Source organism: Eleginops maclovinus, chromosome 3 (assembly GCF_036324505.1).
Source record: "Eleginops maclovinus isolate JMC-PN-2008 ecotype Puerto Natales chromosome 3, JC_Emac_rtc_rv5, whole genome shotgun sequence".
NCBI classification, from domain to species: Eukaryota; Metazoa; Chordata; class Actinopteri; order Perciformes; family Eleginopidae; genus Eleginops; species Eleginops maclovinus.
In genome coordinates, this window is record NC_086351.1 from 10,392,112 (window position 1) to 10,403,442 (window position 11,331).

An 11,331-nucleotide genomic window follows, 5' to 3' on the forward strand; every position below is an offset into this window, starting at 1 on the left:
CGGTCGCCCTGATAGCAGACGATAATTTATGTATGCAAAGATCAGAGTTCAAGAGAATCAAAACAAAGCCCAAATGTCAGAGTGATCCAGAACACACGCACACAAACATGCACACGCACACCATAAAATAGTGAGTTCAGCTGGTCAGAAATGTCTTTATTACAAGTTTTTTATCACAGCTAATAAAGCAGAAAATTAAGGACTAAACTGATTAAGAACTGAATAGCTTCGTACTTGTTATAAATCAAATGTATATACATGTGATTTAGGTCAACAATTAGCAGAGAGACTGTTAAAAAAAACCTCAGCTAATCATGAAGAAGAAAAGAAGTCAAATAAATGTCATGATAAAATGTGAATACAAAGTGAACATGTTGCCCTGAGGTCCCTTACTTGTGAACAGATCACTCACTTGGATCTATAGCCTATCAATAAAACACAAATACTTAAAATCCTAAACTATTCATTTTTATTACGAAAAAGGTATCTAAAAGGTGGAATTGAGATCAAAGCTTTCAAAGGAACTGTGAAAGCTTTGTTAGAAATATTACTTAAAAGAAGGGTATTACTTTTTTGTTTTACTGATGGGTTTGTTTATCAGACTGATCTTGTTCTCAACCCACTTCTATTCATATTAAGATCATATCATAAGATATTAAATGATCAGGCATATTGTATTTGCTGAAAAAAGACAATAAGGAAGTAAAAAAAAGCGTCTGAATGACATTTTTAGGTTTAACAGAATGATGGAGTTTATATGCATAGCTGTTGAATCAGTTTGTGTGTATGAGGGTTTCCTCTTGGTTCTTTGCACTCACACACATCGAGCAGGCGGTGTGTTGATAGTCCCTGTGATCACATATTGATCACATGACAATACAAGTTGTTGCTGTCGGAGTGGACGTCTTGCTGTGTCTCCTCTCTGTGAGCGCGGCCGGGCCGAAACTGAGACCTTGGAAGGCGCTCAGCAGGTTAAAGCCGTCGTCCTTGGCTTTGTTTTCAGGATGAATGATCTTCGACAGCTCATGGGGGAGCGACACTTTCCCTCCAACAGACCTCAGATGGTTTGTGTCCTTGCAGCTCTAATTCGGATGAAAAAACCAAAGAAGAAGAAAAAGGGTTAAAAGTCTGAACATGACGGGAAAAAAAGGACATTATGACCTCAATTGACTCTTTATTACATTACTCACAACCATGCTACACCAACATCCAAAGAAAAGAAGGACAAATGTTCACAGCTAAAGGCTACACAACTGTACATGAGTCAGGATTATTACTATTGGGTTTATTGAGTTGAAATCTGTTTTAAAACATTCTTAGTTTACTTTTTAAACTTGAAATTATTACAAGATTCTTGTAAACTGAACATTGTAACTAAAACAGTAGGAATTGTTACACCACCACAGAGAAATAGCTTTTTCAAAAAGGAGTACATGCGGTAAAACTGATGACGATGAGCTAGACCAAAAGAAATATTCCAAATAAGATGTCCTGATAATAAAGCAACTAAAGTCAGACATAATGACTTTTTTCTTGATAAATTACAAACACTAACGCAGACCTCAGACAGCTGATATTTCCTCCTGAATTGAGCTCTCATCGCTGCTCTCTCTGCGTTCTTCTGAGCGTTCCTTGTTTCCCGCAGCTTTCTGTAAACACAGTAAACAAATACACAAACACACCTGACATTTTACAGACAGAATTAATCAAATCATTTTCTCTGTTGGAGCAGGGACTCAGGTTTATTATTCTTCAATATGCAAATAATTAAATTCATTTAAACTGCCTGAGTCTCTGTTACGAGTCTAATGGAGGCAGCAGCAGACGGAAATTGTTTTTAATGTTGGGCATTGTTGTTTTTACTTAAGTAGAGGCATGTTAGTGTTTCTACGTTGGGTGTCCACTTGCCTCTCCTTCTCCAGGTCCCCATGGTACGATTGAAAGATTGAAGGGTCTTTGGTTTTGGACGTTTTGAGATGACGGCTCCTCCTCAACCTGTTGTCTCCTTCTCTTCCTCCCCCACCTCTGCTCCTCCTGATCCTGGGCTTGGCACACAACCTTCTCTCCTTCACCCCCGACACACAGCTGGTCACCATCCCGAGGGGCGTCTTCAGAGACTTTTTCACTCTCCTCACAGACTCCATGATACTAAGAGCTCGGAGGACAGGAGGGCTGGACCACACCCTATTTCTCTTACAGATGACGGGTGAATATATAAAGCTTTTCTCCTACACTCATGTTGAGGGTGAACTCAGGACACACAAGAACTCACGACCTGTGGCGGCAATAACTGGGTTCGAGACCTGCCAACGACAAGGACCAGACATGCAGACTTAGTGAACACACTCCTTCACACAGGCAGTGTAACAAAGGCGTAACTCTCGTAGAGAGAGGGGAGTATGGTGACCTCAAGGGGACAAAAATAGACAAACATCAGAAACGAACAAAATGCATATATTCATTTTCAGGTCATTGCTCACTAAATATCCACCAACAACATCAAAATGTCCGTCCAGTCTACAGATCTCTTACCCATGCAGGTGGTCACATTTGGCAAAAGGCTCACAGAGAAAATCCTGGTAAAGCTCCAGCCAGATGGCCTTCAGTGCAGCCAGCCAATTGTTCGACGCTTCAGTAAAATATCAGATACCAAGTAGGAACAAAAAAACTCTCCACAAGAAGTTGTTTCTGTTTTTCTGAAGTAAATTATGGTTTTCTTTTCCAGGTTTCAGCCTTTGCTTCCCTCTTCCAGACTTACTACACTCGCCAACACCATGCGACTGAACAGTCTATCTCTTAAAGGACTTACCGAGCGGAATCTCGTTAGCGTTGGCAGGTAATGAGACCGACGACTCACGCCTTTCTGATGAAGATTAAGACGCGAGCTGATGTCATGTTGAGTGACACACATATGGGTTCACAGGCTTGCCATCACCGTTGGTCCTGTGGAATCTCATTTGAGTTCTCCAGGTGCTGCGTTATCTATATTTTGTTTTGTTTTCTAGAACCATAGCAATACATTTGGGACAAAGGAGTAACTGGTCTTTAAACTCAGCCAACCAGAAAGCTATTTAACTTCAACAGATCCTTCTCAAAATATTTTCAGTTCTTTTCAAAAAGCGTAATCGTTATTTAGCTGGGTCGATATTCAGAGATGAAAAGATGAAAGTTTAGGGAGAGGAAATGAAACAAAGCAACACATGGACAGAGTGATTCTGGCCTGAGGAAGCAGCATATAAGTCACAGATAGATAAGAGAGAACAACATAAACCATGGACCATAAAACTACCCAAACAATGGAGGAGGGACAGGTTGAGGTCAGACTCTCTAAAATATCCACCAAACAATGTGCTGAGGCTTTTTGCTCTCTTTCATCCCTTGGTGAAATTGGTCCTATATGACCTACTCCGCTGCCTTATTTGTCACACACATGACAATTTTCTTCCAACCCACTTCCAGTTCCTAAATCCCTTGTTTACCTCTTACCCTCTCCCCCTTTGCTGCTCACATCACTTACGTTTCTGAAGGTGAGAGGAGGACACTTTAATGCTTTAACAAGATCACAGAGAGAAAGCCACGCCTCCTCCAGCTAATGTTCAGCGACAGATCTGGGATCAGTTCACTCGAGCAGCCGCCCTGTGTCAGCAGTATTTGTCCACAGGTGGGTTAAACCGAGGTCGAGCACATTAACAACCTACGTCTGAAATATTGAATATTGTGCCAAGTTGTATTTCTGACAAATCATGAACAGAAATCATACCTAATTGCTGTACATTATTAACTTACTCATGCTGACACAGCCACACACACAGCCACACACACAGCCACACACACACACACACACACACACACACACACACACACACACACACACACACACACACACACACACACACACACACACACACACACACACACACACACACACACACACACACACACACACACACACACACACACACACACACACACACACACACACACACACACACACACAGCCATACACACACACACACTTCAGAAATAAAGGCTCTTTCAGTCAAACCCACATCGACTGACAAAAGTCTCTCATCTCTGCCAAGGTTGGAGAGGAAAACTGGCAAGCACACACACTCAGCCTTGTGACCCTGCTCTCTGCTGAGCCGCACTCAATCAATATGCCTGTGTGTGTGTGTGTGTGTGTGTGTGTGTGTGTGTGTGTGTGTGTGTGTGTGTGTGTGTGTGTGTGTGTGTGTGTGTGTGTGACAAATGTATTAAACTACTCAACAAGTCATTTGATACACATTTTATTACAAAAGAGAATCGTCAGAATTTGACAAACTAAAAATATACTTATAATTTCTTACGTTGTTGTATCATGTATAATGTGTGTGAACCTGCTTCCTGTGTTCAATTCTGTTTCATACAAAAATATATCAGCAGACTGTTTACATTTTTCACTAAAAATCAAGTTATGCAATTCACATGTTTTTGTCGCAATGAATGATGAATTTGCACTGAACTGCATTAAACGCAACAATATAACATTGACACAAATAAATAAATCACTTCTTTAAGAAAATCTAAAACCATTTAGCCAGTATTAAAAACTGGTTAGCATTTTTTGGGTTGCAAAACCCCTTGCGTTTCTCAATGTTTAACCTGTGGTATTTCTTTGACTGCTTCCATTAGCGACGCTTTTACAGTAGCTAACTGCGCCTAAACGGCAGACAAATATGAACTAATGGATAATTTACTAACTACGGAGTCCTATATTTCCCTTCGGACTGGGTAGAGACCAAAAAGACAGGCTAAATGGAACAGGATTTTTTTAAATGAAAATAGCATTTGAGGTCATACTCCTGTTTGTATTTTTGCAACTGCATCGAGCATCATCTGCTAATTCTGAGTGCTTATGTTGGTAGCAGCGAGTAAAGACTTATTGCACATGAAGAGAACGAGAGAACCCCTGTTAAGTTTGCAGAAGAGTCGGGCTGTAATTACTAACGTTTATTTACCTGAATGGTTTAAATAAATGGCTACATTTAAGTAAGACTTTATACTTACTACCACTACCAACGTGTGCTGATTCAAATGAAATATAAAGTCAACATGATTGATGGTTGAAAAACAAAAACCTGCATGCACACTGGTATGGTCCTCAGGGTCTAGTGTCTGTTCAGGGTCATCTGCTCATCTCACAGCTGTTCCTCCAGAAGTGACTCCTTCCTGGATGAAGGAGAGGCAGGAAGAAGGGGTGAGACAGGGCGGAGGACAGAGAGATGCGTGTCGAGGGCTCGTACTCCATCATCCTTTCCAAGAGGTAGAAAAGCTGGTGGTGTTCTGTCCCGTGTGAGGATAAGTACTTCTGGAAAACGCAAAGAGAGAAACAAGTCGTAAGGGTGTTAATGTACTTTGCATTTGTAAACTAAAAGAACTCAAACATATTTATTGTTTATAACCCACATGTGAAGTTATTTCTGTTTTCAATTATTAGTTTATTTCACTCTTCCTTTTCTATGGTTTATAATATACATGGATTATTAATTCACAGTGATAAGAATTTAAATTTGTATTCCTACTTATGAATAATTTCACATGTATCATCATTTTGTCTCTTTTTAATTGTGTGTGTCTGATTCCTTTAATCCCTACACAATCCATATGACGTCTGTTGCAGCATGGTCTGGGGTAGCTCACAAGTTGTGCCAAAGGTTGTGCTTCAGTGGGGAATTAAATGCGATATAGAAAGGAATGAAAGTTTTTGCTTGTTTGAAAGTCTGCCCCTGCGCTCACCCTTAATGGTTTGCACTTGGCTTTCACATAGCGTCCAGCCTTGGAGCACTCATTCCAGTCGAGACGCCCACGGTGAAAATACTTCTGCTTTCTGTGAAGTAAAAAATGTGTTTGAAATTAAGTGAACTTTGTTTGCATGTGTGTTTTGTGTAGCAGTGAAGAGGAGTGTGTTACCTAGTTTTCTGTATCATACTCTGAGGAAGTGGTCCCTGTATGCTCTCCATCATAGCAAGATGCTCCTTGTTGTCATGAGTCTAAAAGTGAAGATAGTCATGTCAATAAGATACCAAATTAACAACTTTCATTTTACTAATATAATCATTCATGTGACCTGGTACAGTGTGAAGCCTGCGTAATATTCAAACAGGATGCAGCCGATACTCCACACATCACATGGGTGACTCCAACCCAACTCTGTGGGAGAAAAGAGGGACAAAGCCTTTAAAGATAAGATCATCGCTCACCCCTCCAGGGTACTCCCTGATTAATATCCACATCTCTCACCCAGAATGACCTCTGGAGCTCGGTAGTGACGTGTAGAGATGACGGTGGAGTGGTGCTCGTGGTCGAAGGTGGCGCTGCCAAAATCGACAAGCCGCACTGTGGTGTCTTTTATTCTCCGCTCATTACACTTCTGGAAAAAGACAGAAAGGAAACAAGCCAACAGTTAAGCCAGATCTGAAGGACCTCTAACTTAAAACAGAGTTTCGCCTTACAAATACAAACTAAACAATCCAGCTGCTAAACTTGAGCATGTGAACAGCCCGTACTTCCAGCCTATATACAGTACGTATGTGGGAAGCTGTCCTGAGATAAAACATGAGAGTTTAATCATTCTCTTATCTCACTCTCACCAGGAAAGTGAAAAGCCCCTACGAATATTTCCCAAAATGTGTAACTTTTCTTGCTTGGCTAACCAGAGGTTTTGTACCTAAACCTTAAAAGGGACATATATGCCTATTTTTAGCCTCATATCTGTATTCTGTGCCTCTACTGTGACAACAAAAAGTCATAGTCTCATACTGCTCTGCATCACCTCTATTCACCCTCTGTCTGAAACCAGAGCCCAGTCCGCTCTGATTGGATAGCTGGCCGGCTACGTAGTCCCGCCCTTTAGCCTATCACGTACAATGTGTAGGAGCGCTAGCCAAAAGAAGCGGGAGTGTTACGTGGTGATGTTGCTATGTGTTTCCTGCCCAATCAGACTTCTTTCTAGCTATATTGCAGCGATCTCACCAATTACCAAACTGGGGGTTTCTAAAAAAAACGAATCTCCTGCCACATATTGTCCCTCGTAGTTTACAAACACAACGTGGATCAACACAGGATCTGCTGTGCCACAATGACATCAAAATGTGCAACACCAAAGCACATCTCCCAAGTTGCTTTGCCTGCATTAATCCCTGTTTATTCAACATCCATATTTTCTCTAACCCCTGAAGGTGCCAGCCTGCATGCCTGCAGTTGTTTACCTTCTCTGCGTTGTATATGAAGGTGTAGTCAGAGATCACAAAGAGGATGTTCTCTGGCTTCAGGTCGGTGTGAGTCAGCTTGTTGTCATGGAGAACTGCAGTAGAAAGACAGAGGCGAAGACGATTAAATTCATCTGACGAGCCAACACCCCCGTCTGTCTGAGTTTTCTGTTGCTGAAACAGTCGTGATGGATTTGTAGGGGATAATAAATGTCAGTGACAAAGATGGTGAGAAATTCTATCAGACATCCACCCCTGGATGTGTTTGTCTCTCTGTTTGTCATCAAAAACACTTCTATCATCTTCAGGTAAACGTCACCCTGTACAAATATCTACCTGCCTGGCTGCTGCTGCTGCATCAGTCTGTCAGCTGTTAATAATCCGCTTACTTTGATCAGTGACATTGATTTAGAAGTAAGGAGAAAAAGCAAAGCGGTGCGGTGGGTGTGATGCGTGCTGCACTCACAGCTGACAGCGTGGCAGATCTGGTGGGCCATGTGTCGGATCTGGTTAATGGGATAAGGCAGGAAGTTGTTTGCCTTCAAGAAGTCAAAGGTGCTGAGAGACAGCAGCTCAAAAGAGATGCACACATGGCCGTAGCAGTCAAACCAGTCCAGCATCCGCACACAGTGACTGACGGGGAAAGACAAACAGAGATAACATAGATGTATAAAAAAGAAACAGGGTCCAAATGACAAACTACTCACTGTTTGTTTTCTGGATCTCTCTCGCTGATCTTCTCAAGGACATTGATTTCCAGTTTGGCTGCTTCTCTGTATTTATCCAGGTTTTTAATGATCTTCAGAGCAATTTGACTCCCTCCTCTGTGTGTCAAAACAAATCAATAAACACATGTTGCAGATCTGTCAAGCCTTCTTTATTAAATGACGCAGATTACCTGCTGTGGTCAGTACATTGCACCACCTTCCCAAAGGTCCCCTCACCTAAAGTGTTGACTATCTCATCTGTGGGACGGATTGAGGCGAAATTAAAGCTGGAGCAATTTTACCACGGCTGCCAACACTTCCAAACTGATACCTACATCTGTCTTCCAGGACGTCTCCGCTTCTGTAGATCAGGTGGCCGTTCTCAGTGTCCCTCTCATTGTCGCAATCAGACTCGCTGCTTCTCCGCTGGAAACAAAGTCAAATTCATGATGAGTGGAGCACAAATCTGGGCAGTGATCAATCTGCGTCATTGCCTTTCTACACCGTCCAACTACAGACTGAAACAAGTGAGTCGCATTTGACCCTGAAGGCCAAAGTTCATCAAAAGGTTTAACACTCTGTCATCAGTGATACATTTAAACCTACACAAAGACAAACGTGCAAGCAGTGAAACATATTTGCACTGAAAGAAGCTTAATGTGATGTAAGTCCTAAAAACAGCTCTAAATTCAGACATGAAAACATTTTAAATCCTTCAGATTTTCGGCTACTACATTAAGATTGAGCCTGATGACCTGAGCTTGTTCTAAAGGAGGTTAATAAAAAAAGTCAAATGGCTTCTGGCCTCTTTGGAGGAGCTGAGTCTCTATTTCCATCGGCATTCTGAGGCTGTTATTAATATCAGAAGCCCAGCATGTGCTGAGGAGACACTTATGCAGGACACGGGCCACGAAATAGAGAGCAAGTGACACATGTAAACACACAGTCTGCACAGGATTTGTGGAGCTTAAAGACAGGATTTTCAAAGTCAACCATGATGATGCAGAGGTGACATAAGTGTGTGTGGAAAGAAGTTAAAGCAAGAACTAAGCAAACTCATGCACAGAAAATGGAGATACTCACAGAGAGGCAGAGGCATATACAGTCCAGAAATCCCTTATAGAGAGAGCACAGCTCTGTCTTTCCCATGATGCAGAAGGGCAGAGCTCCTCTGAGATGAAAAGAGCTTGAGTGGAAGGATGGAGGGAGGTTGTAAAGAAAAAGGGAGAAGCAGGTGAAGCAAAAGCACAAAAACTAGATCAGGAGAGAAAAGGCACAAAGGACAGGACGGTACAATTATAAAGCAGAACTGGCACAGTAAAACTTAGAGACAAAGTAAAATATAGCTCCCAAAGTTGTCAGCAGAAACCAGATGCAAAGTGAGACGCATTTGGCCACGAAACCGACAGAAGAGTCGCTTAAGATTCAAATAAAGAAAAATCAAACACAAGTGAACAAGAAAGCTGAAGCGCAAGAGAAAAACAGAAAGACAGAAATGAGACAGGAGGAGGACAGACAGAGAGGGCGAGAAAGAGAGAGCGCAGACAGATGCTAATAATAAACTTTGGTCACAACACGCTGAGAAAGTCTTCAGAGGAGAATCAAGATGTGGTTAGGGGGGAGGAGAGATCCCATTTCACTCCACTTTACTCACTCTCCTCCTTGCACCTCCTTAACCCCCGCAATATGTTTTCCCACACCTGTCCTGCTCTACATAAAACACATACCTTTGAATAAACAGTGTGTGCTCTCTCTACCCAAATAACTGGCAGAGCTCTTGTAAAGTTTTTATTTTGTATTTCATGTTTAAAGGGTCACAACAACATGAGGAAGAAATAGAACCATACAAAACGTTAAAATACTCGTCTGAAATCTCCTCAACTTGATACAACTTGTTGGTCACAGAAACAAAGTGGACCAATGTTTTGCATTTGGAAATTTCATTACAAGAAACAGCAGGTAAAAAGTGTTTTAAAAACCTGAATTATTTCATCCATTTTACCAAGTTTCAGTAAAAAACTATTCTCATGAAGTGATCAGTAACAAAACCTTTGACTCCCATAAATATTGAGAACATTTGTTATAAATGAATAAATAAAATCTCTGATAAAAACAGTAACGTGAAAAATGATCTTTAAGTGATCGTGAACACATCACAAAGTTTGGTGCGCCTCCTCGTAGTTTGCGCTAGGGAATATCAATATGTCACCATAAGGCTCGTCCTGCTCCGCACGGACCATCTTGGCTGACAAAGACTCTGCAGAAAACACAAACCAGTCGGCTGTAAATAAAACTAAAGTCCAACACAAACAGATCAAGATAACATTGGTACAAATATATTTCTATTATAAATCAAACATATTGTTTATCTCCATGAACCCTAATGTGATATTCATTCTTCAGCTCAACTCATATGAAAGCTTCCATTAGTGACACCTTAGGGTATTTCAAAGACCTCCCTCAGCTCTGTGGATGAAAGAGCTTCCTCTTGTGTTGATGTGTGTAACACAATTTCAACATGAGAAATGGGATGATTGCAAGAAAAAAAAACCTTACCCAGCAGCCTCATGAAGCTGCTGCTGACAGTTCTGCGGTCGGCGTCCGGCGGCAGGAGAGAAGCAAATACCACGGGAGCCTCTTCAGTCACTGGAAATGGGATTGGCAGCCTACACACACAAAAACCCAAACTCATGATGATCACTTAATGTATAGACTGGGAAAAATGAACATCTCAGCTTCGAGTGAGTGAGTAATAGTGATGCGTTCACTGTCATTACCCAGGAGACTCTGCAGCAGCTCTCTCCAGGAACTCGTCCACCACCTCTGGGATGTCCTGCAGGGACCTGGAGACAGCAGACCTGCACACATGTGCACATAAACATGACGGCCCATCACTTTCAAGAGCATTCAGTTACTGAATGAAAAGCACATGGCACTTTGTGTATTCTTTAAAGATCTAATCTAAAGGCTTTTGGATTACCTGCTGACTCAAACATAGGAAATATTGCATCTTATACAAGAAAATGGACGCAACTACAAACATGTCAGAGCTCCTGCAGCTCACTGATCAAATGTCCATCTAGTGCTCAGAAAGAGCAAACTAGAGGAGGAAACTGCCATCTGATATCTAGGATATGGAATATAAACTCAAACGGCTTCCCATACTCCAGTCATTGTAATATATGAAGCTCGTGCCAATTTCTACGCTCTTTCCCTTTTTGCCATGCAATTCATAGTAAAATTCGGCCTGAAAGTTCAAATGTGTTTTACCCTTTTACGTTGACATCCCTATTTGTTACCCATCCTTGCTGCACTCACATATGACACACATCTATCTTCGGTACCTACCCTTCTTTCTCTGATGTGTACATGGGGGA

At 41.6% G+C, this 11,331-nt stretch overlaps 2 protein-coding genes across 4 annotated transcripts; both read right to left on the reverse strand.

The window, feature by feature from the left end:
• Positions 1-149: 149 nt before the first annotated feature.
• LOC134861598 (complexin-3-like) lies at positions 150-2,907 on the reverse strand. The gene is made up of 4 exons (XM_063878914.1): positions 2,533-2,907; positions 1,909-2,303; positions 1,562-1,649; positions 150-1,082 (listed from the first exon to the last, which is right to left on the reverse strand). The coding sequence occupies exons 2-4, from the start codon at positions 2,142-2,144 to the stop codon at positions 867-869; spliced, it is 540 nt and encodes a 179-aa protein (XP_063734984.1). The 5' UTR covers positions 2,145-2,303; positions 2,533-2,907; the 3' UTR covers positions 150-866.
• A 1,363-nt stretch (positions 2,908-4,270) lies between these two features.
• clk2b (CDC-like kinase 2b) lies at positions 4,271-10,091 on the reverse strand. 3 transcript variants are annotated; one of them, XM_063878910.1, is made up of 11 exons: positions 9,038-10,091; positions 8,290-8,380; positions 8,146-8,212; positions 7,955-8,071; positions 7,714-7,880; positions 7,248-7,342; positions 6,280-6,409; positions 6,107-6,189; positions 5,950-6,029; positions 5,776-5,866; positions 4,271-5,347 (listed from the first exon to the last, which is right to left on the reverse strand). In XM_063878910.1, the coding sequence occupies exons 1-11, from the start codon at positions 9,101-9,103 to the stop codon at positions 5,165-5,167; spliced, it is 1,170 nt and encodes a 389-aa protein (XP_063734980.1). In that variant the 5' UTR covers positions 9,104-10,091; the 3' UTR covers positions 4,271-5,164. The 3 variants fall into 3 exon arrangements, with proteins under 3 accessions (XP_063734980.1, XP_063734981.1, XP_063734982.1); XM_063878911.1 differs by having other exon boundaries at positions 8,192-8,380; positions 9,038-10,088; XM_063878912.1 differs by lacking the exon at positions 9,038-10,091 and having other exon boundaries at positions 8,192-8,212; positions 8,290-8,331.
• Positions 10,092-11,331: the final 1,240 nt, after the last annotated feature.